The 25,293-nt window shown below is 38.5% G+C and overlaps 1 protein-coding gene across 2 annotated transcripts in view; it reads left to right on the top strand.

The window, feature by feature from the left end:
• The window catches only part of kif6 (kinesin family member 6), a 304,965-nt gene that overhangs the window by 101,733 nt on the left and 177,939 nt on the right, over nt 1-25,293 (top strand). For both annotated transcript variants that reach the window (XM_026229369.1, XM_026229368.1), the window contains exon 11: nt 23,370-23,475. In XM_026229369.1, the coding sequence (XP_026085154.1) occupies nt 23,370-23,475 (106 nt within the window). The remainder of the gene's footprint in view (nt 1-23,369; nt 23,476-25,293) is intronic.

Below are 25,293 nucleotides of genomic sequence, written 5' to 3'. Positions count from 1 at the left end.
AGTAAAAAAAACTTTGAACTTGAGACAGACATGGAGTCGTCAAATTATAAACAAAAAAGTGGTTTGCATTGCTTTCATGATTTTTCTGACCATCCCAGTGACAGTGGCCTCAGGAGAGCTTTCTTTTCCAAAACTAAATCTGATAAAAAGCTATCTCAGGAGCTCAATGGAACAGAGTCGTCTCTCTGGACTTGCCATACTGTCAACTGAGAATGCCCGTGCGCGCAATCTGGACCTTAAGGATACGATCGACAACTTGTTGCTTAAGACTAGTTTGACAAATAGAGGTATTAACATAAAACAATCCTGGAACCAATTCGAAGCATTTTAACAATGAGTTCTACCATTGCAGAAAATGTATGTTAGCACCACATTAAGATATAACTATGTATGTGTGATTGACCAACTTATCAGATGTACAACATATTATTACAAGTCCCTGCTTACCTAGTTTACGATGAAACTAAAAAATATAGGCATGATCTAACAATACAATTTACAGAAAATCAACAGCAGTACAGAGTACGAAGAGTCAATACAGAAATACAGAAAAGTATTCAATACAGATAAGTTGCAATACTCAAACATACAAACAACAATAGCAACATTTTGGAAGAAATCGTACAGCATCTTAAATCATCATCCTGCCATCTTGGCACACTTCACACATCTTTTTTTCAAAAGTGTGTTTAACTGTTTAGAAGTAGATGACATATAAGTGGTGAATGCCTCACTTCTTTCTGGGACTTTTCTAAATTTGTTGAAACTACAGTTGTTAAACCCCTTCTGAAAAAGGGCAGTCTTGATAACGCCATATTGAGCAACTATAGACCAATATCAAATCTTCCTTGTACAGGCAGGACTATTTTTAATAACAAAAGGTAGTTTTTCATCAGCCGAAAAGCTACTTAAATTCAAATGGATTCCTGGGACATTTCTAAATCTGGTTTCCGACCGCATCACAGCACAAAGACAGTACTCATTAAGATAATAAATTATATTAGCTTAAATTCTGATTCTGGTAAAATATCTGTGCTGATACTACTAGATCGGAGTGCTTCGTTTGAGACTGGAAAACGGGGTCGGGCTTTCTCGGGTGGTAATCAATTGGTTCAGGTCATACTTAGAAGGCAGAGGTTATTATGTGGGTATAGGATAGCATAAGACTAACAGTATGTCCATGACATGCGGAGTCCCACAAGGCTCAGTTCTTGCCCCGCTCTTGTTTATCCTGTATATTCCCCCGCTATAGGGCAAATAATGAGAAAGAACCAAATTGCCTATCACAGCTTTACAGATGTTACCAAGGTAAACCTAGACTTGTCTCCAAATGACTACAGCCCCACTGACTCCCTCTGCCGATGCATTGATGAAATTAACGATTGGATGAGCCAAAACATTCTTTGGTTAAACAAGGAGAAAACTGAAGTCGTTTCATTTGGAAACAAAGATTTATTTCTCAAGACGTATGCATACCTTGACTCTAGGGGCAAACGACTAAAAATAATTCAAGAATCTTGTTATGATTCTGGAGTCAGAGTAATTTTTTTCTGTTTAGCCGTGCATTTACTGAATGAAATGAGCACTGTGCTACATCCGAACTAGTCGTACTGTATCTTATCAATAACCATTTTCTGTTCTTAACTGTTTTAATTCATTTTAAGAGTTTTCTTTTTTTCTTTTTTTTATTCCTTGTTTTACTGTTGTGATTATTATTATTTTAATGATTATTCTACTTCCATTTATGTAAAGTGAATTACCATATTGTATGAAATGTGCTATACTAATAAACTAGCCTTGCCATGCCTAACATTCCTGGTCACCCTAAATACCGGTCACGCTCAATGAGATGAAGACATACCTCTTTGTGTCATAAAGCACCCTGTCTAACACACCATACATTCTCTCTAGAATGGATTCATGATTCATGATGAAGACAGACTGAATATTCAGATAGCAGATGGGACTGTTTGACTCTTTCTTAAGACAAAGACAATTGTCTGATTTCAAGAACACACAACCGAATCCTAATGCTATTTTGTGAAATAACACAACAACAGCTGATCCATTGCATAAATGTCAAGTCTATTTTAGAATAGTTTTATCACATTATTCTTGAATACAATTGTTTAGTCTAAATATGTTTTAACGGTAACACTTTATAATAACTGCACACTATTAATCATTAATTAAGCATTAGTAAACGGATAATTCATAATTTATAAAGCATTAATATACAGTAATAAGCAGTTTATAAATACAAACATGAATGCTTTATTCTTTATTTAAAAGCATATCTATAATGTTTAATAATTGTATTTTCATACTTTATTCATGATCAATTTATCATTTCTCAGTGAAGTATAGCATTATTTACAAACCAGTTATTAAGGAGTTGCCAGTGATTCATAAGATCACAAGAAATGTAGTAAATTCAGGTAGTTATAAAGCATTTAGCAGTGGTCAGTTAACTATTTATGTGAGCTCATCTAAAGTGAGGACTAGTTATGCCTTGTAAAGCATTTATAAAGGATATTTAAAGGCTCAGTTATCTTCTAAACAAAAAAAGGAAACAAACACAACACAGTGATACAGAACATAGAAATATTAAAAGCCTTTAAATCTCATTTGTAAAAGCTTTACAAAGCATAAATAGTCCTCACTTTAGATGAGCTCACAAAAATAGTTAACTAACATCTACATATGTTTTATAACTACCTGAATTAACCCTGAATTACAGAAGAAATACATGTTAATAAACCATTTATTAACACTATAAGTAACTATTACTACATGTCTTAATAAAAAGATGAATGCACATTTAAATTGTTTATTAATCATTTACTTACAATTCTAAGTGATCTTATGAACCACGGACAACTCCTTAATAACTGGTGTGTAAATAATGCTATAATTTAGAAATGATAAATTGATCATTAATAAAGTATGAAAAAACAATTATTAAATACATTATAGATATGCTTTTAAACCAGGTATAAAGCATTTATATCTGTATTTATAAACTGCTTATAAATGTCTATTAATGCTTTATAAATGATGAATTAACTGTTTCCTAATGCTAAACTAATGCTTAATAGCATGCAGTTATTATATAGTGTTACCGTTTTAACAAATCTTTTCCTTTAAAAAAAAAAAAAAAAAAATATATATATATATATATATATATATATATATATATATATATATATATATATATATATATATATATATATATATATATATATTGTTTTTCCAAAGATGTTAAATTTAACACGAGTAACTAATACCTCATTCAAATGCTACAGACTTCTAGGTTGGGGGAACTAAAAATCCCAGCACAAAGCTCAGACTTCAAACATGGTCGTCGGGGTCAAGACCCCAGAATGCTCATACAGGGCAGCGGTCTAAAACGTCTGTTTTCTAAATATACACATGCTCAGATTCCCTATATAAAAAGACATGCATCTCCGCAGTATTTGTGAAATATACGCTCCTTCCCTGTGGCGATGTTAGCGATGAAAAGCCCGATTAATTTTCACAAACCGATTCTTTTGGGAGTTTGAGTCAATGAACCGCGTCAAAGAACCGATTTGTCAGATCCCTTCGAAAAAAAAATGCAATGATGTCTGTAAACTTGAAATAAATTTGCTTTTCTAACAACTCACTGCCATGGTATATCAATGAAACCTTCAAATAATGTTATATGTGTGAACGCATATTGATGATTATTTTCTTTCATTATTTTAAGTTAATGATGTTCATGGTCACAGTTTTATGCATCGATCCTTCATTTTGGATACGAGTCACGACTGACCAATTTTAGCAAGCCTACACATAAAAACGCAGATGTGTTCTGCATGTCTAAGGTATAAGTCTATAGAAGAAATAAAGCATCCTAATAAAATCATTGATTTAGCTTCACAGCTTCAAAGTATAATCTGCAGGCACGATATGCCGTACACTCTTAAAGAGCCAGTAAGATGAAAATTCTAAGCTTCCTATCACTGTTTCTAAGTCCTGTACATTAGGTTTAAATCCATCCAAGGTTAAAAAACATTGTCATTTTGTCAAAATTTCATTTTAAAATTACCTCAATTCTCAGAGATCCCCAAACGGTTCGCGCGAAGCTGTTCAAAAGATTCAGTTTCCTTAAACCCCACCTTTCGGTAGCATACTGTGTTCTGATTGGTCAACTAACATAGTCAGTTTTGATTGGTTGTTCCGCACACACCTCCATGGTAAACTATGCATTAGCATCTGTTTGGGGTGAATTATGTCTTATTCCTCTCACCGCGAAGCAAACAGTAAAATAAAAAATTTGAACAGTCTCACTGCTTTTTCTTCTGTGTGGGTGTATTCAAGCCACACGCTTCAGTTTGAATCTGAATAGCGCGTTCAGCGCAGGGGCATGGTCACATTAGACATATATTGAAGGGAGACGTGAAAAACGGACATCACGTTGTTTTCATATGGATTACTTTATCACAGAATATTTTCGGCAGCACTTGTTTAGTTTTAAAGAAGACATGCCAAGCTTTCTATAGATATCTCTCTCATGTCTCTTCGTTGAGAATTCACGGAGTTACACTTCATTTTAATGACGCGTTTGTACATGACGATCAGCACAAACAAAAGGCTGCAGACAACACACATACTGATAAGACGCTCAGGAGAAAACAAACACATAACTTCATAATCATACTTCGCATTGTGATTCGGAGATGCTCGTTGTTCTAAATAAAGTTGGTAATGAACCCTCTTTTATGGCCAAACGCTTTGAAAATCCCTCTGTTCTCACCGAGATTAGAAAAGCAGTCATCAGTGAAATGTTGTGAACACAACAAAAGGGATTTGTTGTACTGCTCTGGTATTGTGGTAAAAATGAATTTTAGCCATTGGTTCCTCTGATCTTCATTCTTTGGCAGTAAAAATAAAACAAACTTGCCTTTACAATAAAAAACACACTGTCTCCTCGACATGATGCTATCACACCAACCAGAGCGTCTGTGTGGGGAGGTGGGGCAGGTCAGAGTTCCGTTTCTCTCATGACGGTAGGCGGAGACTATTATGCAAAGTGTTCCTAGTGACGTACATAGAGATGGGCAAAAGATTTGAAATCTATAACGAATCGTTTCAGCGATTCAGAGTCGACTCCTTACTTTAGAAGCCAATAACTTTATAAATCGTGTACTTTTTGGTTTAATTACTTTGCACATTGTTTACACTGATGGACAGCTACATCATACACTGTAATACAGGTAATTTTTGATTTCCCATCTGTGTGGCTCTTTAAAACTGATAGAACACAACATAGGTGCAACAGGACTGATAAAACTCTGATGAGATATTTTGGTTCGTGTCTTACACAACTGTGTTTTACTAAACAATTTTTCATTAAATTTTTATATAAAAGATAATAGTTTGTTTACAATTTAGATGATTTTATTATGAAATCACACAAATAACCACTATTTGTTAAAAGGTTATTAATTGAAATAACACTATGGTTTCATTTCTGGTCTGTCTGCAAAAATGCTGAGAGACACAAGGCCTCAAACTTACAATTTCTCTGTACATTTAAAACACTTAAAGTTAAAGATGGTGTGAAAACACTATTTTCTTTGTAAGCTGTGATAGGCAATTTGGTTCTTTCTCATTATTTGCCCTATAGCGGGGGAATATACAGGATAAACAAGAGCGGGGCAAGAACTGAGCCTTGTGGGACTCCGCATGTCATGGACATACTGTTAGTCTTATGCTATCCTATACCCACATAATAACCTCTGCCTTCTAAGTATGACCTGAACCAATTGATTACCACCCGAGAAAGCCCGACCCCGTTTTCCAGTCTCAAACGAAGCACTCCGATCTAGTAGTATCAGCACAGATATTTTACCAGAATCAGAATTTAAGCTAATATAATTTATTATCTTAATGAGTACTGTCTTTGTGCTGTGATGCGGTCGGAAACCAGATTTAGAAATGTCCCAGGAATCCATTTGAATTTAAGTAGCTTTTCGGCTGATGAAAAACTACCTTTTGTTATTAAAAATAGTCCTGCCTGTACAAGGAAGATTTGATATTGGTCTATAGTTGCTCAATATGGCGTTATCAAGACTTTTTCAGAAGGGGTTTAACAACTGTAGTTTCAACAAATTTGGAAAAGTCCCAGAAAGAAGTGAGGCATTCACCACTTATATGTCATCTACTTCTAAACAGTTAAACACACTTTTGAAAAAAAGATGTGTGAAGTGTGCCAAGATGGCAGGATGATGATTTAAGATGCTGTACGATTTCTTCCAAAATGTTGCTATTGTTGTTTGTATGTTTGAGTATTGCAACTTATCTGTATTGAATACTTTTCTGTATTTCTGTATTGACTCTTCGTACTCTGTACTGCTGTTGATTTTCTGTAAATTGTATTGTTAGACCATGCCTATATTTTTTTGTTTCATCGTAAACTAGGTAAGCAGGGACTTGTAATAATATGTTGTACATCTGATAAGTTGGTCAATCACACATACATAGTTATATCTTACTGTGGTGCTAACATACATTTTCTGCAATGGTAGAACTCATTGTTAAAATGCTTCGAATTGGTTCCAGGATTGTTTTATGTTAATACCTCTATTTGTCAAACTAGTCTTAAGCAACATTATTCACAATTTTAGAGTTAAACAGGTTAATGATCTCTTTCAGCATCTATACGTGTAATAATGCTTAAAATAATTCCAATAGGTTCTAAGCTACAGCTAAATGATAAAACAACAAAAAAATGTTGTTTGCAGTTTGTGGGGGTCTGTGAAAGCTATGTGTGTGTGTGTGTGTGTGTGTGTGTGTGTGTGTGTGTGTGTGTGTGTGTGTAAGTGTGTACGTTAGAGAGTTTGAATGAAAAATGCTTTAGGTTAAATATATTATTTAACTACAAACATCCTACCTTAGAAACATAACACTACAGTATGTGTTTTTCCCCAACAAACTGGTAAAAAAAAAAAGTCATAATAACGTTTGTTGTGTTTTGAAGAGAAAGTCAGACACATATATAAATTAAGTTTTATATATATATATATATATATATATATATATATATATATTCATTAATATGAGAGAATCATGATGAATTTATGAGTTTATGTATTTATACTATTTCATGTACTGCTAGTCGTATACATATTCAAGAGAAATGTACTTGATTGTTTTAATCAATCTAAAGCTTTTAGTCTGTAATTACAAATATCTTAGAGACTTAGACAAATGAAAATAGAATGTATGAAATATTTTTTTTTGCTCCAAGGATTTGAGTGTGGACATTAAATTGGTGGACATTAAAGCTAAAAAGATTACATTTTAAACAATTTAACAATTTAAACAGTAATATTGAACTTCTGTGTCGGTAAGATATTTATATCATCAAAAGCCATGAGACAAATCAGGGGAGGGGTGATAAGTTTGATTATCTGATTATTGCTTAGCAATTAGTTGATCAAAGCTTAATAATATAATACTGTATAGAACCTCTTGTTTTTATTTTAATAAAATAAAACATCATAGTGTGAACATAAATACAGTGCATTTAAACATCACGGTTAACAATAAAATTTGAGTGAGAAAGAACGTATTGTAATCTGTTGTAAAGATTCTGTGAGACATTAGTAGTTCCCTTTTAAAAGTTGTTTTGTTGCAAACAAACTTATGACAATTGATTTTCAGTCTAGGTCTAACTCATAAAGAAAACTCTCTGTGAGCGCATTGCATTAGAGCATCCTGCATTAGAGCATCATGACATTAGGTTGGAAAAATCTTCTAAATTTTTATTTATTTGTTAAAACAAAAGTTATCTCATTGTTTGTGTGCTTATTCTTATTTTTAATAATCATACTGGTCTTCATCATCTTGTAAAGAAACAAGGTGTGATGTGTAACGAGTGGAAATAAGTGTGGCCCCTTTAAGAGCTGCGCGCTCCCTGTAAAACGGTATGCACTCTGTATCATAATGTATACAACCGCGACTCGAATCCCCCATGTATGTGGGTAATTTCTGTTAGGAAATCATTTTGTTTTAATCTTGTTTGTTTTGTTTTGGTAACGCTGAGGACGGTGGAACATGGGACGGACAATTTCCCGAGTTCGAATGGAGAAATAAAACGCGAGTCGTTGTTAAATGTCAATCACCTCCGTGAGTCTGTCTGGTCTAATAACTTTGTGATTTATCCATATTTGTTCCCCCTCCTGACACAACGCGTTACAGATGGTAAATATTTTTATTTATGAAAGGTTTGTATAGGGACCGTAAACGTTTCAGTGTGATTACTTCCACATGAGTAAACATTCTGTTTACAAACAGAGTCTGAAGTCTGTGAAAATAACCAGGACTATGTCTTTTACGACCATGTCGTCACGGTTAAATCCGAAACGGGCTCTAAGCTACCTGGATGTTATTCAAACAAGCTTCTTAAAACAAAGTGTAAGATTACGGCTGTGAAGATATCCACATGAGACCTGTCTGTAAACATTCCAGCAATGTTCTCCGGACCACTTTTCTGAAAATTTGATATAACCTACTGTATAGGACGAGCCGTGTCTGCACCGTAGCTAAAATCACTGTGAAATAAATGGACCCAACGTCAATTGACGAGAATAAAAGCTGATTCAGATTTAAATTAAATGTAATTTTAGCTAAACAATTAAAAACGCTTTGAGCCACGTTTGAGACAGAGTTAGATACGATGGTCAAAACTATGACTGCGTATAGACCGCTTATCCATTCTAAGAATAGCCTACCCCCAGCTAGCAAAAAATATCCGCACGGCTTCTTTTTGCCGCCGGCCCTAAGCTGTCGGCTATAGGTGCGTCCCGCTGGCGGGGATGAAACGTTTGCCGCCGAATACGTCACTCCCATTTCTTGCGAAATTTTACGACCATGTCGTCACGGTTAAATCCGAAACGGGCTCTAAGCTACCTGGATGTTATTCAAACAAGCTTCTTAAAACAAAGTGTAAGATTACGGCTGTGAAGATATCCACATGAGACCTGTCTGTAAACATTCCAGCAATGTTCTCCGGACCACTTTTCTGAAAATTTGATATAACCTACTGTATAGGACGAGCCGTGTCTGCACCGTAGCTAAAATCACTGTGAAATAAATGGACCCAACGTCAATTGACGAGAATAAAAGCTGATTCAGATTTAAATTAAATGTAATTTTAGCTAAACAATTAAAAACGCTTTGAGCCACGTTTGAGACAGAGTTAGATACGATGGTCAAAACTATGACTGCGTATAGACCGCTTATCCATTCTAAGAATAGCCTACCGGTTATGAAAATAAGACACTAAGTTAAAATATAAACAAGAACCGCCGGACAACAGATGTAAAGGGAGACTATTAAACTTTAAAGTAATATCGCTCAGTTGTGAGAGATGTAGTGCATTTAAAAAGTTTTCTTCATTTTATCTTTCGCAGCGGACCGAAAGGAAATGACATGAGCATGCGCTCACGCAGGCTTTATATTGCTTTATATAAACGGCATATTAAATTCACACACGCACACATACACACACACGCACCCACACACACTGATACGATCTGTTAAAATCGTTTATTATATTTATTCTTCATCAAAACGTACTTGTTTTATCACAGTTTACACACACACACAGACGCACACACACAGAGTGAGAGCGCGCGCTCGAACATTACAGGCTGCAACCTGACACAGCGGTCGCGTAACACACAGACACGTCCAGAAGAGTCCGAATATGGAAACGATCCATAATATCTTCAAACAAATTCTTCAGGGGAACTCATTCATCACTTGGTCGCTGAACAAACAACAACACCTCCCGGAACTCAAAGCATGACGGATCAATTTCACGTATGCCGGAAGGTCGCATCTGGACATAATTCATAGGTCAAAGGCCACATCTGGACATAATTCATAGGTCAAAGGTCTCATCAATCATTATTCATGACGTTTGCTGGCGCATATTGACTACTGTTTTTCAAGGTTGGGCTGTAGCTGACTTATGCTGGGTACACACCAAAAGATTTTTTACATCTTAAAAGATTTTCAAAATGTGATAGACCACAAACATGAGGATAAAAATCCTAGATTTAACTGTTTTGCTCCTATAGTGTGTGGTGTGCCATGATGTGACAAAGACAGCACACCACATACTAACAGATTTTCAACCAGAGTCTCGACTGTGAACACAGGAAATCTCGCAAAATCTCACGACACTTCAGAATAAGCATGACGGACGGAATGCTGGAAAAAATTGCAATAATAGTGTTTGGAATGATTTTTTACACAACACGTTGTATAAACATTCATGTTTGGCACAAATTAACAAGCTGATCCTCCATCTCTGCTATCCACATCATCAATTTCTCTTTGTGCTGCGTCACGCCTGCTTCCATCTTCCATCATCTCGCTTTCTGATTGGGTATTGTTTTGTGTCATGTGATGCACGCGATTACCCTCGGGGTTCCCCCCACATCAGGATTTCTGATTGTAAATATTAAACGTTTAATATTTACGATTCCCGATCGAGGAAGCTCCAATGTTCTTCCGATCAGGTTCGGACACTCTTAACACACCTCACACCTAGGGAAAATCTGATGAGATAATCTGTAGAACCATCAAGATAATCGAGACAGAGCTAGGATTGTCGGAAGGGGCGAAATCGGCCCAAAATCAGCCCAATCATCTTTTGGTGTGTACCCAGCATTAACGACAAAGACAGGATTTTAAGTAGGTGAGAGTCAGTTATTTTGCTTATGAGCTTACTCTTATTCAAGTTCATCAGACTGAAAGTCTCCTAGCAGAGGTAGGTACTGCCAAACATAGACAGCATCACTTGTGCCTGCTTACACATCTTTGGGTTCCTGTTTGCTGGGACACATTTGTAGAAGTCTGTCAAGAGAAGGGATGTGAACTTGGGTTTCACTTCTGAATCACACTGAAGCTCAATTAGTTCCATCTGAAGATCATCTCTGACTGCATCCACACTGATGGTGAAGGGTTGAGCAAACAACTCAAAGTCAGCAGTGTTGTGTCTGAAGTACTCAAAGCGAATGTCAAACTCCTGGATAAGGTTGCTGAGAACAGCATCATACTCTTGGACCTTCTCTTTTACTATGCCTACTTCTCCAAGACAGGGAAAATGGGCTAAATGTCCTGCATGTGGGATGAGAAAAAGAAAGAACAGTGTGAGACTGGGACAGGCATGTAAAACAGAGGGAGAAAAAATAGAATAAATAACTGAAAAAAGAAGGAAATATTATTTCATGAAAATTTAAGAAACTAGCTAATTTTAGCTAATCAATTTGATGTACAGTACAACAAAAATACAAATGCTGACATGACTGAATATAAATGTAAACTCCACATATAATTCTAAATATAATTAATAATAATATAATTATAATTGCACAAAATATCCTGTATATTATAACCGTAAATGTTACTGTTACCTGCTGAGAGATGTCTTCTGAGCAGCAGTAGTATTTGTTTGAAGGCTCTGACTTGATCAAAATGCTGGGTGATAACCTGGAGCTGAACATTCAAAATAGTGAGCATCTCTGTTACATCCACAAGGAAAACCAGGTCAGAGAGCCATTTCTTATTGGGCACTTGAATATTTACCACCCTTTCTTTCTTGAAAAACTCTGATCTCATCACGCAGATCAAAAAATCTCCTTAGAACTTTTCCACGGCTGAGCCATCTGACCTCCTGGTGGTACAACAGATCACCATATTGCGCATCCATCTCATCCATCAGTGTCTTGAACTGTCGGTGAGAAAGTTCCTTGGAGCGTATATTGTTAAGAATTTTGATGACGTCACTCATCACATCTGCAAGCCCGACAGATTTAGCACAATTGTTCTTGATGTAAAATGCAGTGGTACTTAAGAACTTTTACTCCACATTCACTGACTTTCTGAGACACAAATGTAGAAAGGCCAGATTTCCTCCCTACCATTGCCGGCGCTCCATCAGTTGTAATAACGGCCATCTTCTCCCACTTGAAGTCATTTTTTCCAACACTCTCTCAACAGCAAAAAAGAGATCTTCTCCTTTAGTTGTACCAGAAAGGACCTCAATGCCAGCCAGCTCTTTTGTCACATCAAAGATTTAATTTACTCCACGCAAAAAATACCAACAGCTGTGCGGAATCGGCTATGTCGGTGCTCTCGTTGCAGGCTATTGAATAGGTAGAGAACACACTTGCCTTTGTCTTTATTTGCTCGCCGATGTCTTGAGCCATGTCCTCTATGCATCGGGTAACAGTATTTCTTGACAGGCTAATTTGTGAGAACATTCGTACCTGAGAAGGACAAACTGCTTCTGCAGCCACTGCAAGACAACTCTCCAGCAGCAAAGGCTCTTCCACTTTTAGCAATTAGAGTGGAAATCTGATGAAGACCATAGCAGTGCGCTCTGTTCAGATCGAAGTTCAGCAGTAGCTCGTTAGCCTTACGTTTTCACGCCTCGCCGCTGTACTTTGAGAAAATGCATAAGGTTTTGTTTTAAAATGACGACGGATATTGTACTCTTTTAAAACAGCAACAGACTGTTTGCAAACTCGATATACTGTCTTCGATCTGACTTCAGTGAATAAAAAACGCATCTTGACAAACTTTTTAAAAGTGCGAGCCTGTGGTGATGCAGTGCCAAAGCCCGCCAAAGTGGGCGGAGCGAATGGATATATAAGCATGCAATTGCCAGAGGAAATCAGATCTCACTCCTTCAGCGACGACTTCACTTTGCTGGATCCCAACTGAACGCCTTCGCAGGAATGAGCTCTCGCCACTGAAGAGGCGCCACAGTCTATCAGCTGAGAGAACAGCCGCTCTCCAGCACCAATCTCGGGCCACCCGCTTCTCACTTCCGTCCGCTTCTCAGCGATCTCCTGCTGTCATCCGGCGATCACAAAAGAGCATTTTCCAGCGGTTTTCACCGCTCTAAAAGACCAATTTCTAATGCTGTTTTAGAGCCCCTCTGCATGAGAGATCGTTTTCTCCTTGGGTAAACCCCACGCTGAGGCGGCACTCAGATGATAAGAGCAAATCATTTGTAACTCTAAGGAGAGTCAAGTCAAGTCACCTTTATTTATATAGCGCTTTAAACAAAATACATTGCGTCAAAGCAACTGAACAATATTCATTAGGAAAACAGTGTGTCAATAATGCAAAATGATAGTTAAAGGCAGTTCATCATTGAATTCAGTGATGTCATCTCTGTTCAGTTAAATGGTGTTTGTGCATTTAATAGCAATCAAGTCAATGATATCGCTGTAGATGAAGTCACCCCAACTAAGCAAGCCAGAGGCGACAGCGGCAAGGAACCAAAACTCCATCGGTGACAGAATGGAGAAAAAGACCTTGGGAGAAACCAGGCTTAGTTGGGGGGACAATTCTCCTCTGACCAGACGAAACCAGTAGTTCAATTCCAGGCTGCAGCAAAGTCAGATTGTGCAGAAGAATCATCTGTTTCCTGTGGTCTTGTCCTGGTGGTCCTCTGAGACAAGGTCTTCACAAGGGATCTGTATCTGGGGCTCTAGTTGTCCTGGTCTCCACTGTCTTTCAGGGCAGTAGAGGTCCTTTCTAGGTGCTGATCCACCATCTGGTCTGGATACGTACTGGATCCGGGTGACTGCAGTGACCCTCTGATCTGGATACAGACTGGATCTGGTGGCTACCGTGACCTCGGAATAAGAGAGAAACAGACAAATATTAGCATAGATGCCATTCTTCTAATGATGTAGCAAGTACATAGGGTGTTATGGGAAGTGTTTCCGGTTCCGGTTTACCTAATTAATGCAGCCTAAAAATCCTTTAACGGATTTGGATATTAAAAGCATATGTGACCAATCACGGAAAGTAGGGACACAAGTCGGTTCTGTGGCATTTTGAGTTATTCACAAATTCTGAAAGTGTAACCTCCAAGCTTTCCAAAGATGTGTAACACATGGAAATCTGATAATATTTGGTTATATCTTATAATATAACTCTATTTGAACATGTGCAGTGTAGATAATGTTGCAAGACACTCCTTTAAAATCTGGCCATCATTTTTAATGTTATTATTTTAATGTTAAGTAAACTAAAAGTACATATTGATGCTAATTTTATTTGTTATTTGCTGGTTTTCTACATAAAACTTGGTGAATTGATTTCAATGTGTAGCATTAGGACTTTTTGAACAGGATTCTGTAATAACCGATGAGCTATGAGCTAGCTAATAACCATAGGCAGATATGGGAAGGTCTAAACATGGACTAAACATGAGATAACGTGTATGTGTTCTTAGAATGAACACAAAACAACAAACTTTGATGTTTATGGAAACTCACCCTATAAGAAACAGAAAAGTATTCTTGCAGATCTCGATGCCTCCAATGAAATAAGTCGTTTGGGCACACTTTCTCTTTGTCTGGGTCTTCTTTGTGGATGTAATCATCTCCGAAGTTTGCAATGTGCGTCCGTTTGCCTCTAAATGTCCAATAATTCACATGTCCTGCCACTCTTTTTCCGCAGCTAAAGAATCCAGCCGTATGTTGTACATAATGTCTAACGAAAGCTTCTGGCTACAGGACTGTCTCCCATGCAGAGAGTTTTCTTTTCTCCTCGTGTAGCATTTACAGTCAAAGTTACGGATTTTCCCCATTTCTTTGTCTTTATCCCCATCAAATGTTACTATCGATATAGCCTCTGATATCTTACGGTCCAACTCGTCTGACACCAGTCCAATACATTCTTCCTCGATTAGGGATATTATACAGTCTTATTATGCCGCTTTCATCGCCGCTCAGATCGTCTTCAGAATCAGTGAGCTCTTGTTCATAAGCATCCGGCTTGTCGAAGAAGTACTTCAAAACATTTTCGGTGTAACGGCCACGGTTCATCTTTGCGGCGTCCATCTTCATTGAATTTTGATATCAGCTAGAGCCGGCCAGAGTGCTGCATAATAAGTAGCCACGCTTCCCTCGGAGGGCGGGGGCAATAACAAAAGAAACAAAAGCCGGCTTATCCAGTATTGAAATACACACAGACAATGACCGCCCCTACTGCGTGCTAGAATCTCCGAAAAACAAGCCTATTTCAACCTCAAAATGTACGCTTTTAAATATACCAATACTGCTATCTCAAACACGGAGAGGCTTCTTCGTGATCTCAACAGATTCTGCCAAAAAAATTAAAATCACCAATTTTGAAAAAAAACTAAAACACTTCTTTCTCATTTTGCTCGAAAGTTGTGCTGCCGACTTGTGTCACTGGTTTCTGTGACGGGTCACATATTAGTATGTTATGTGTTATTCCAGAGTTTAGGTGCCAAATAGGAAAAGGATCTGCCGTCCGCAGTTGATTTTGATATTCTATGTATTATCAAATTGCCTGAGTTTTGAGAACATAGCAGTCTCAGTACTATGATACGGTCTAAATCCTGACTGGAAATCCTCACATATACCATTTTTCTATAGGAAGGAATATAATTGTGAGGACACCACCTTTTCTAGTATCTTGGACAGAAGAGGGAGATTCGAGATTGGTCTATAATTAACTCGTTATTTAGGGTCAAGTTGTGGTTTTTCGATGAGAGGCTTAATAACAGCCAGTTTGAAGGTTTTGGGGACATATCCTAATGACAATGAGGAATTAATAATAGTCAGAAGAGGATCTATGACTTCTGGAAGCACCTCTTTTAGGAGCTTAGATGGTATAGGGTCTAACATACAAGTTGTTGGTTTAGATGATTTAACAAGTTTATACAATTCTTCCTCTCCTATAGTAGAGAATGAGTGGAACTGTTCCTCAGGGGGTCTATAGTGCACTGATGCAATACTGTAGCTGACGGCTGAATGGTTGCAATTTTATCTCTAATAGTATCGATTTTAGAAGTAAAGTAGTTCATAAAGTCATTACTGCTGTGATGTTGGGAAATGTCAACACTTGTTGAGGCTTTATTTTTCATTAATTTAGCCACCGTATTGAAAAGTAATCGAATCTAGCAGTTTTTAATGCTTTTCTGTAGGATAGGTGACTTTCCCGCCATGCAATACAAAATACCTCTAGTTTTGTTTTCCTCCAGCTGCGCTCCATTTTTAGGACTGCTGTCTTTAGGGTGCGAGTATGCTCATTATACCATGGTGTCAAACTGTTTTCCTTAACCTTCCTTAAGCGTAAAGGAGCAACTGTATATAAAGTGCTAGAAAAGAGAGAGTCCATAGTTTCTGTTACATCATCAAGTTGTTCTGAGGTTTTGGATATGCTAAGGAATTTGGATTCATCAGGAAGATAACTTAAAAAGCAGTCTTTTGTTGTAGAAGTGATGGTTCTTCCATACTTGTAACAATAAGTAGAATTTACAATTTTGGCTAAATGAAATTTGCACAAAACTAAATAATGATCTGAGATATCATCACTTGGCTGCATAATTTCAATACTATTAACATCAATTCCATGTGACAGTATTAAATCTAGAGTATGATTTCGACCATGAGTAGGTCCTGGTGTCCTGGTGGCCTGTATACAGTAGCCAGTACAAACATAACAGGGGATTTATCATTACCATTTGTTTCTCTGGAAAATGTTATATGAAGCACCATTACTTCAAACGAGTTATACTTGAAGCCTGCCCTCTGAGAAATCCTGAAAACGTTGTTATAAATTGAAGCAACACCTCCCCCTTTGCCTTTTAGACGTGGCTCATATTTATAACAGTAATATTGGGGGGCGGGCTCATTTAAAATAATGTAATCATCAGGTTTTAGCCAGGTTTCTGTCAAACAGAGCACATCTATATTATGATCAGTGATCATATTATTTACAAAAAGTGTTTTCGTAGAAAGGGATCTGATATTCAATAAGCAGAGCTTTATCATTTGTTTATCCATATTGCTTCAGTTTTTTTTTGCTGAACCTCAAATTGTTAATCTTAACTTGGTTTGGACGTTTTTTGTATTTTCTAGTTCGGGGAACGGACACAGTCTCTATAGTGTGATATCTAGGTGAAGGAGTCTATATGTGCTGAGAATTAGCTGACCTCTGTGACGTGAGGCAGCTAGCAGACGGTCGGTCTAGCCATTCTGTCTGCTTCCTGGCCTGGGCCCCAGTTAGTCAAGTATAAACACTAAGACTATTTGCCATATTTCTAGAGAGAAGAGTGGCGCCACCCCAGGAGGGATGAAGACCATCTCTTTTCAACAGGTCAGGTCTGCCCCAAAAGCTCGTCCAATTGTCTATGAAACCTATGTTATTCTGTGGGCACCACTTAGACATCCAGCCATTGAGTGATGACAATCTGCTATGCATCTCGTCACGTAAGCAGGGAGGGGACCAAATCATATTACAGTGTCTGACATTGTGCTTGCAAGTTCACACACCTCTTTAATGTTATTTTTACTGATCTCCGACTGGCGAAGTCGAACATCATTAGCGCCGGCATGAATAACAATCTTAATGTATTTACGTTTAGCATTAGCCAGCACTTTTACATTTGCCAAGATGTCAGGCACTCTGGCTCCCGGTAAACATTTGACTATGGTGGCTGGTGTCTCTATATTCATGTTCCGTACAATAGAATCACCAATAATTAGAGCACTTTCATCAGGTTTCTCAGTGGGTGCATCACTGAGTGGGCAGAACCTGTTTAATGTTTTTATCGGAACAGAAGAGCGGTGTTTTGACCCACGAATATGCTGCCTCACTGTCACCCAGTTGCCCTGCTGCAGGGGCTCTGTTGCCGGAACCGAACAATGTACAGGAATCCCTGAGCTAGATGCATCCAAAGCCGTATCTAGAGCCCTAACATTCTTACTGTCCTCAATTAAAGTTTGGATGCGTGTCTCTAATTCAGAAATTTTCTCTGTCAGCCTAACTATTTCCCTGCATTTATCACATGTGAATCCTTCATTTGCGACAGAGATAGATAAACTGTACATGTTGCAAGAGGTGCAAATAACCATAGCAGGCTATTACTCACTGTGCTTGATGAAATATTCTTACTGCGGCTGTTTGATGAACTTGTAAAAAACTGGAGCGAGAGAGAGGAGAGGAGAGGAGAAAAGAAAACAGCGGTAAATTAAAATAAAAACGCTAATGACAAGCTAACGAGTGCTAACGGTTTGCAGGTGTACTGCACTCACGGATATGAAATAAAAGTGAATGATCAAAATTAATCTGATAAGATTGATCGATAATATCAGAAATATGGAGTGAATTAAGTTATATTTTATCACTCTAAAAAACAGAGAAATATAGTAAGATAAAGATTCTAGAAAAAATAAAATAATAATAATAAAAACAGCTACACAGAGCTACGATTAGCTATAGAAGTCCAACAGGAAGTAGAGAAAATACCGTCCAACAGTGACACCCGCAGTTAGGGAGTGGAATCACCCGATGAGCCCTTCTTGGCCCGCTTACGCACTGCCTCCTCTGCAGCTCTCACTTCAGTGGATGGCTATCAGGAGAAGGGCTATGAGCAAATGCTGCCTCTGGACGACGTCCATACTGCTCACGTTTACACCGTGAAAAGCAAGAGAGACCTTCCTTCTAAGCCCTGCAGGACTACCTCTGCCATGGCTGGCAGATCCTATAATTCTGTGGGCCAAGTTGCTTCAGCGTTGCACACCATGGCCATTCTTCAAGTGTTCCAGGTACAAAGCTTCTCCATTCCCTGGATGATTCTAGCTCTGACACACCCACCTTTCTTGACCTCCGCAGCACCACTGATTTGGCCCTGCATGCCACGAAAGCCATGGCCCAGCCTGCCTGTGCTTGAGCGCCACCTCTGGCTCAACTTGACTGAGATCAAAGAGAGTGACAAGGTGGCCTTTCTCGATGCCCCAGTCTCTCCATCCAGTCTCTTAGGGCCAGCTGTAGAGGGATTCAGCAAGCATTTCACTGCAGCACAGAAGTCCCAGGCCATGCAACACTTCCTGCCCAAACACTCCAGCTCTGCCTTTCTCTCAAGTCTCCCCAGGACTGTGCCAACCCCTTCTACCTCACAGGCGGCACCCCTAAGGAGCAGCTTCAGCAAGCTCGCCCTGCTAAGCGTGCTAAACCGCCAAGATGTTAGGGTCCCTGGCCCTCGCGTTGAATAGTCGACACTATCACTCTGTGTTACTCCTCTGTGGGTCTTGAGTGCCCCATACAAGTAAGGGCCCACTCAACTAGAGGGATGGCCTCTTCTTGGGCCCGGTCTAGTGATGTCTCTATCAAGAACAAGGCTGGCTGGTCCTCGCCGTCCCCTTTTGACAGATTCTATAACATGATACATCCCGACCTTGGATGCTCGGGTCCTTTCGGTATGAGAATGACGGCCTCTATCAGACTCCATCATCATGCCACCTCCAGGGAGCTACCTCTTAGCAGAGTAGTGTAAAGGGTTTGACTGCTCCGGCCCTCTCACTTGTACCCTGGACCCCAAGGTGTCCAAGATAAGTCTTGTCGTTCCCTACCGTGGCACAGCGCGGTTGAATTTGTTCCCCATATGCAGTATGAATGAAGTATCGAAAGGGAATGTACTCGGTTACGAACGTAGCCTTGGTTATGAACGTAACCTTGCTTCACTGAGATACGGAACGAGTACTGCGTTATATGCCATGCTACGAGGCTGCGGCTTCAGTGTCGCCACTTCAGTTGTATGACCTGATTTCCTCTGGCGATTGCTTTCTTATATAGCCATTCACCCCTCCCATGTTGGCGGGTTTTGGTGGGTTGCATCACCACAGGCTCATACAGCTACAAAGCGCTGTCATTGTTTTAAGAAAGTTTACAGATTAAACCAATGGCAGTGCAGTTGAACTGCATTATTGAAAAAAAGGATTCGGTATCGAGGAAAAAAGGAGCTTTTCCCCATACGCAGTACTCATTCCATATTTCAGGGAACTGATGTTACGTTCGTAACCGAGTACGTTTTCCCAGCCTCACTAGCTGCAGCGTGTCTCCCAGGAAGCTGGTTATCCACTGACAGATAGAGCTGTGTTAGTTTGGACTGGAGGAGTGTAGGGATAATGGTGTTGAAAGCGGAGCTAAAGACCTCAAACAAGATCCTTGCATAAGTCCCTGCTTTGTCCAGGTGTTGGAGGACGTAGTGCAGTTCCATTTTGACTGCATCATCTACAGACCTGTTTGCTTGGTAAGAAAACTGCAGGGGTTCCAGCAAGGGTCCACTAATGTCTTTCAAGTAGGTCAAAACCAGTCTCTCAAATGGCTTCATGACCATAGATGTTAAAGCAACTGTGATTTTTGGTTTATTGGGTACAGGGATGATGGTGGAACATTTGAAGCAGGAGAGGACTACACACAGCTCCAAAGATCAGTTGAAAATCAATGTGAAGATGCATGATAGAACAGGTTTTGAGGCAGGCTGGAGAGACACCATCTGGGCCTTTGGCTTTCCTTATCTTCTTCTTATCTTTCCTTATCTGGCCGCATATATCAAGCCCAAACACTAAAATTTAGGCGTTGTATTTGATTCTGCTTTGGCTTTTGATAAGCAAGTAAAAGCAGTAGTTAAATCAAGTTTATTTCGGCTTAGATCCCTTGCTAAGGTGAATATTTTTTTAACTTGTGCTAAGTTGGAGGTGCTTTTATCTCATCTCAACTAAACTACTGCAATTCAATGTATATTGGGATTATCCAATCACATGTGAATTGGCTACAAACAGTACAAAATGCAGCTGTTAGACTTTTGACCTGCACTTGCAAATACGAACATATTACCCCGTCATACTCTCTTTGCACTGGTTGCCAGTCCGTTTTGAAATGTAGTTTTAAATTTTAAATAAAAAACTAGCACCTTAGTATCTTTCTGACCCTTTCAGTTTACACACCCCAGCTAGATATCAAAGGTCATCAAATCAGAATCTCTTATTTGTCCCTAGAGCTAGGTTGAAGAAAAAAGGTGACCAGGCTTTTGCCATAGCCGGCCCTAAGCCTTTTTATTTTACTGTTTGCTTTGCGATGAGAGGAATAAGACATAATTCACCCCAAAAAGATGTGATGTGGTTGAGGATTTGAGAAATGGATTTCCTCAGAAAAAAAAAAATGAAGTCCTCTATTCAGCAGATATCATAAACATGAGTAAGTCTCTTTATATTTATTTATAAACTTGTACTAGTTTTCACATAACGTGTAAACATTTTACTAGTTAGACTTTCCAAACTATAATTCCTGACTAAATGTATAATTAAGTGAAATATTATGAAGTTTCAATAACAATATGCAATACTATATCATTGAAAAGCTTGATGTAAATAATATAAATGTAACAAATAAATGTAACTAACAAATGTAACAAAAAATGGTGTTCTTTTAATTTATCCCCCCTAAAAAAACAGAAAAATATTCTCAGCTCTTTTTAACATAAATAATAATAATAATAATAATAATAATGATAATTATGATAATAATAAGAATTTAAGGGTTACATTCTTTCTTGTAACCCTTCCCTCTTAGTGGCACAGATGACTGAGAGGCTCATTATGCAGCTCATTATGCGGGCCTTTGTCTTCTCAGGTGTAAATCACAATGATATTCATGATAGTTGACGCCTACTCGCATATGACTTTTACCAACAAAAAGTGTCTTAGAAAATTTAAATCAATATATAATTTTCTGTGAGTGAGTAAACAAGATGATTTTCACATAATTTAGAAAGAAAAGTTCTAGGCTACAAGCTCCAGTTCTCAAAAATCCCGGGAACCATTGTTCTTTATGTAAAATTTTGCCTTATTCAAGTGTTTTAAAAATTTTTGTTTTTCACTAACCACGCATTTTCTTTCTCAAAAACACAATCAAGTACATACATGCATTTCACATATTATTATAGCCCAGTTTGTGCTGATTACAGTAAGATTAGACCTTACCCATTTAGCCTGTGTTAAACAGGAAAATTGTGTGCCGATAATGCAAGACGATAGTGGTAAACACAATTTTTTTTTTTTTTTAAGTCAGTTCATTATTGAGTCAGTGCTGTCATTTTCCATTTCAGTTCAGTTCAAATAGTGTCTGTGCAATCAAGTCGACAATATAGCTAGAAATTAGGTGTCCCCAACTAAGCAAAAAATGGCAACAGTGTCAAGGAACCATAGTTATTCGGATTTACAGTAATCGAGAAAAAAAACCTTACCTCCTCTGGCCAAATCAAACCAGCATGGTGTGGTTTAATTCCAGGCTGCAGCACAAGTCAGATTGAGCAGAGAACTTTGCAAGGGATCCGTCTCTGGGGCTCATCTAGTTTTTGTGGTCTCCGCTGACATTTAGGGCTGTAGAGGTTGTCTTTAGGTGCTGATCCACCATCTGGTCTGGATACAGATTGGATCAGGGTGGCTACGGTGACCTTGAAATAAGAATGAGACGTATTAATATTAGCATAAATGCCATTCTTTCTAAAGTGTAACAAGTATATTTGGTGTTATGGGAAGTTTTTCTGGTTCCAGTCTATATAATTAATGCAACTTAACAATCCTTTTACAGATTTCAATTATAGAAATTCCCACCATTTCCATGAAGTGTCTGCGGCAATTTTACATAGGTTGTGCGTGTCAAAGTAACATTCACATGAAAGTCAGGACCCAAAATTTCCCAGCAGAACATTGATTGCCCTTATGCATAACACCGGCTTTAACGGCCTGCCTTTTTTCCGTAGTGTTTTCTGCTGCCATCTTTTCCACGCACATGCACCTGGTCATCCACCTGATCTAAAAGAAAACATGATTCCTCAGACCAAGCAGCCTTCTTCCATTGCTCCATGGTCCAGTACTGTTGTTCATTTGCACATTGTATGTGCTTTCAGCAGTGTACAGGGATCACAATGGGCACTCTGACCGGTCTGCAGTTACACAGTCCTAAACCAGCAAACTGTGATACGCTTTATGCTTTGACACGTTCTTAATGATAGCCAGCATTACGTTTTTCAGCAATTTAACATACATACACATCTTAAAATCACTTGTGAAATATGTGAAGCACGATAAATGAAATTTACACCATGAAAATGTTCCAAAACCATTTTAAACATGTGTCTAATTTATTTCACATGTGATTTTAATGTGAATGCACAAGTTCATGTGGTTTTTCTGTAAGAGATTGTTGTAATCCCTTGATCACTGTCAGGGATTGCTGTAATAGTTGTTATCCCTGATGAATGATTCACACTGTCCTTGAATGCCCACAGAGAAATTGCTCACATCTTGCCATGATTACAGTATTTGTCAAGATGAATATCATGTGAGGTGAACTGTAGCATTTCCATAAAGCAAACATTTTCCCCAACTTCACTGTTGGTGCCAGAATTCCTAGTTTGTTGATGCAGTTGTTTTATTGTGGAAGACATGAGTATTATTTCTGTTTTGCAGGTTGGAAGAGCAGATAGATGTGTACCTGGAGGACCCTGACAGTGAAGTAACATTAAACCTTGGACCTGATATGAGAAAAATCCACTTTTGTTTCTCTCTGCTAAAGGTATGACTTTATATTGATTAATGTTTGTTGTGTTCCTTTACGTCTTGTTCTTTGATCATCAATGGCATGCATCTCAAAGCTAATCAAAGTCTGACGGGTTGCTAGAAAGCTTCAGGCAGATGAGTTTTAATTAGGGTTGGAGCTTAACTATGCAGGGCTGTGGCTCTCTAGGACCGGAGTTCCCCATCTCTGCTTTATACGGTCACTCTCTGGAAGATCTTCTACATAGATACATGATCAATTCTTCTTAATGTCAAAACACTGTTTTTGTAGGATTTATAACTTTCACAGATATCCAACCATTGCCCCATAAAGGTGTAATGACTCAGCCTGCCATGATCTGTTTTGGGCCACATCTGGACTGGGTAGGCTCCACCAGCACCTTACTACAAACAGACATTGCAGCATTTACAGGAAGCTTGCTTGTCAATGCAAGCTTACAAAATGTGCACTCTGGGGTTGAAGTGACACACAGTGCTTGAGTTTAACAGTACCAACTTTCTCAGGTTTGTGGTCATCTCTTCATCACTGTGTGTTGGAAAGCAAGGAAATTAACTCTAAATACTTGATTTGTCTGTAGTGAGATCAATTTCCAGTTTTCATCTGTATTCTTCAGTATTGTGAGCAGGCTTTTGAAGACAGTACTGCCCAAGATCATCTCATATGTCTGGACTGGAACGATCAGCACATGTATTTCATTTTATATCCTTAAACACAAACGCACAAATCATACATTGCTGTTTGTGTGACTCGATGACCACCACATCCAATAACCACAATATCATCAGCAGAATACTTCGACAATGTAGAAGTGTTTGCCAACAACAGCTTCAGCTGCCTCACTGAGTGCAGGCCATTGAACCACTGTCATGTAATGCAGTGAAAGACGGGCCATGTTCTACAGATACAGTAGTGTAAAATAATGAATCAGCTCTAGGAACACTCTGTATTGTTTGAAAGACAGCAGTTTTCTCAGGTGAGACACCGGGTTTGTACTGCTCACAAATAGACTAATAATCGTGTGTGACAAATACGGGAGCATTTTCAATCTGGTCTTTACTAACCTCCCTTTCCCTTTGCCTTTCCTGATTGGGCTGAGGCAGTTGTCTCCACCTAGAGAAGAACCATCTGGAGTGACCTGGAGACTGACACTGAAAACATAGTCGATGCTCACTCAAATGTGTTATGGCGGAGTGGGCAGCAGTGTACAGATAGCAAATGGCAAAGCATCAAAACCTTCAATCCTAGGAAGCCTGCTGAAAGGCTACTGTTTAGGACAGGATTAAGTGTCTTACCTTGCTCTTGCAGGCATTCAGAGGCAACATTTGCAGCTTTCAGTCTAAGCCATTAGTCATATGGTTTTTCATCCTCCTCATGCAGGGTAGTGTAAAAGTCAGCAAGAGGGAAAGGTGAATAATGATTACAAAGGTTTGCGCAGCAGGCTATAGACAGAGTTTGGGCAGACAGTGGTGGTAAAGTCACATTACCTGATCCAGAATTTGACTACATCTTTAGCTTTACCCAGCAGGCATACAAGGATTTGTTCATCCACAAACATGTGGCTCTTTTTAACAAATCTCCACATCAGATCTTCCCATTCCTCAATTTCAATTGTATCTGAACAATCACTTTTGTTCTGAATGAAGGTGGCTCCTTGAGGGGCTGTCATTCTTATAATCATAAATCATGTGTTTTTTACTTGGTGTGTCAGAGTCCAAGATTGCATTCTTTGTATTGCAATGCAGAAGCTATAGAAACTAACAATTGAACTCATCATCCGTAACATATCAGGCATGCTATTATTGTTGGGTGTTGATA

This window comes from Carassius auratus, chromosome 42, assembly GCF_003368295.1.
Source record: "Carassius auratus strain Wakin chromosome 42, ASM336829v1, whole genome shotgun sequence".
NCBI classification, from domain to species: Eukaryota; Metazoa; Chordata; class Actinopteri; order Cypriniformes; family Cyprinidae; genus Carassius; species Carassius auratus.
Note: the sequence above shows the minus strand (reverse complement) of the source record. Positions and strands in the feature narration are given on the sequence as shown.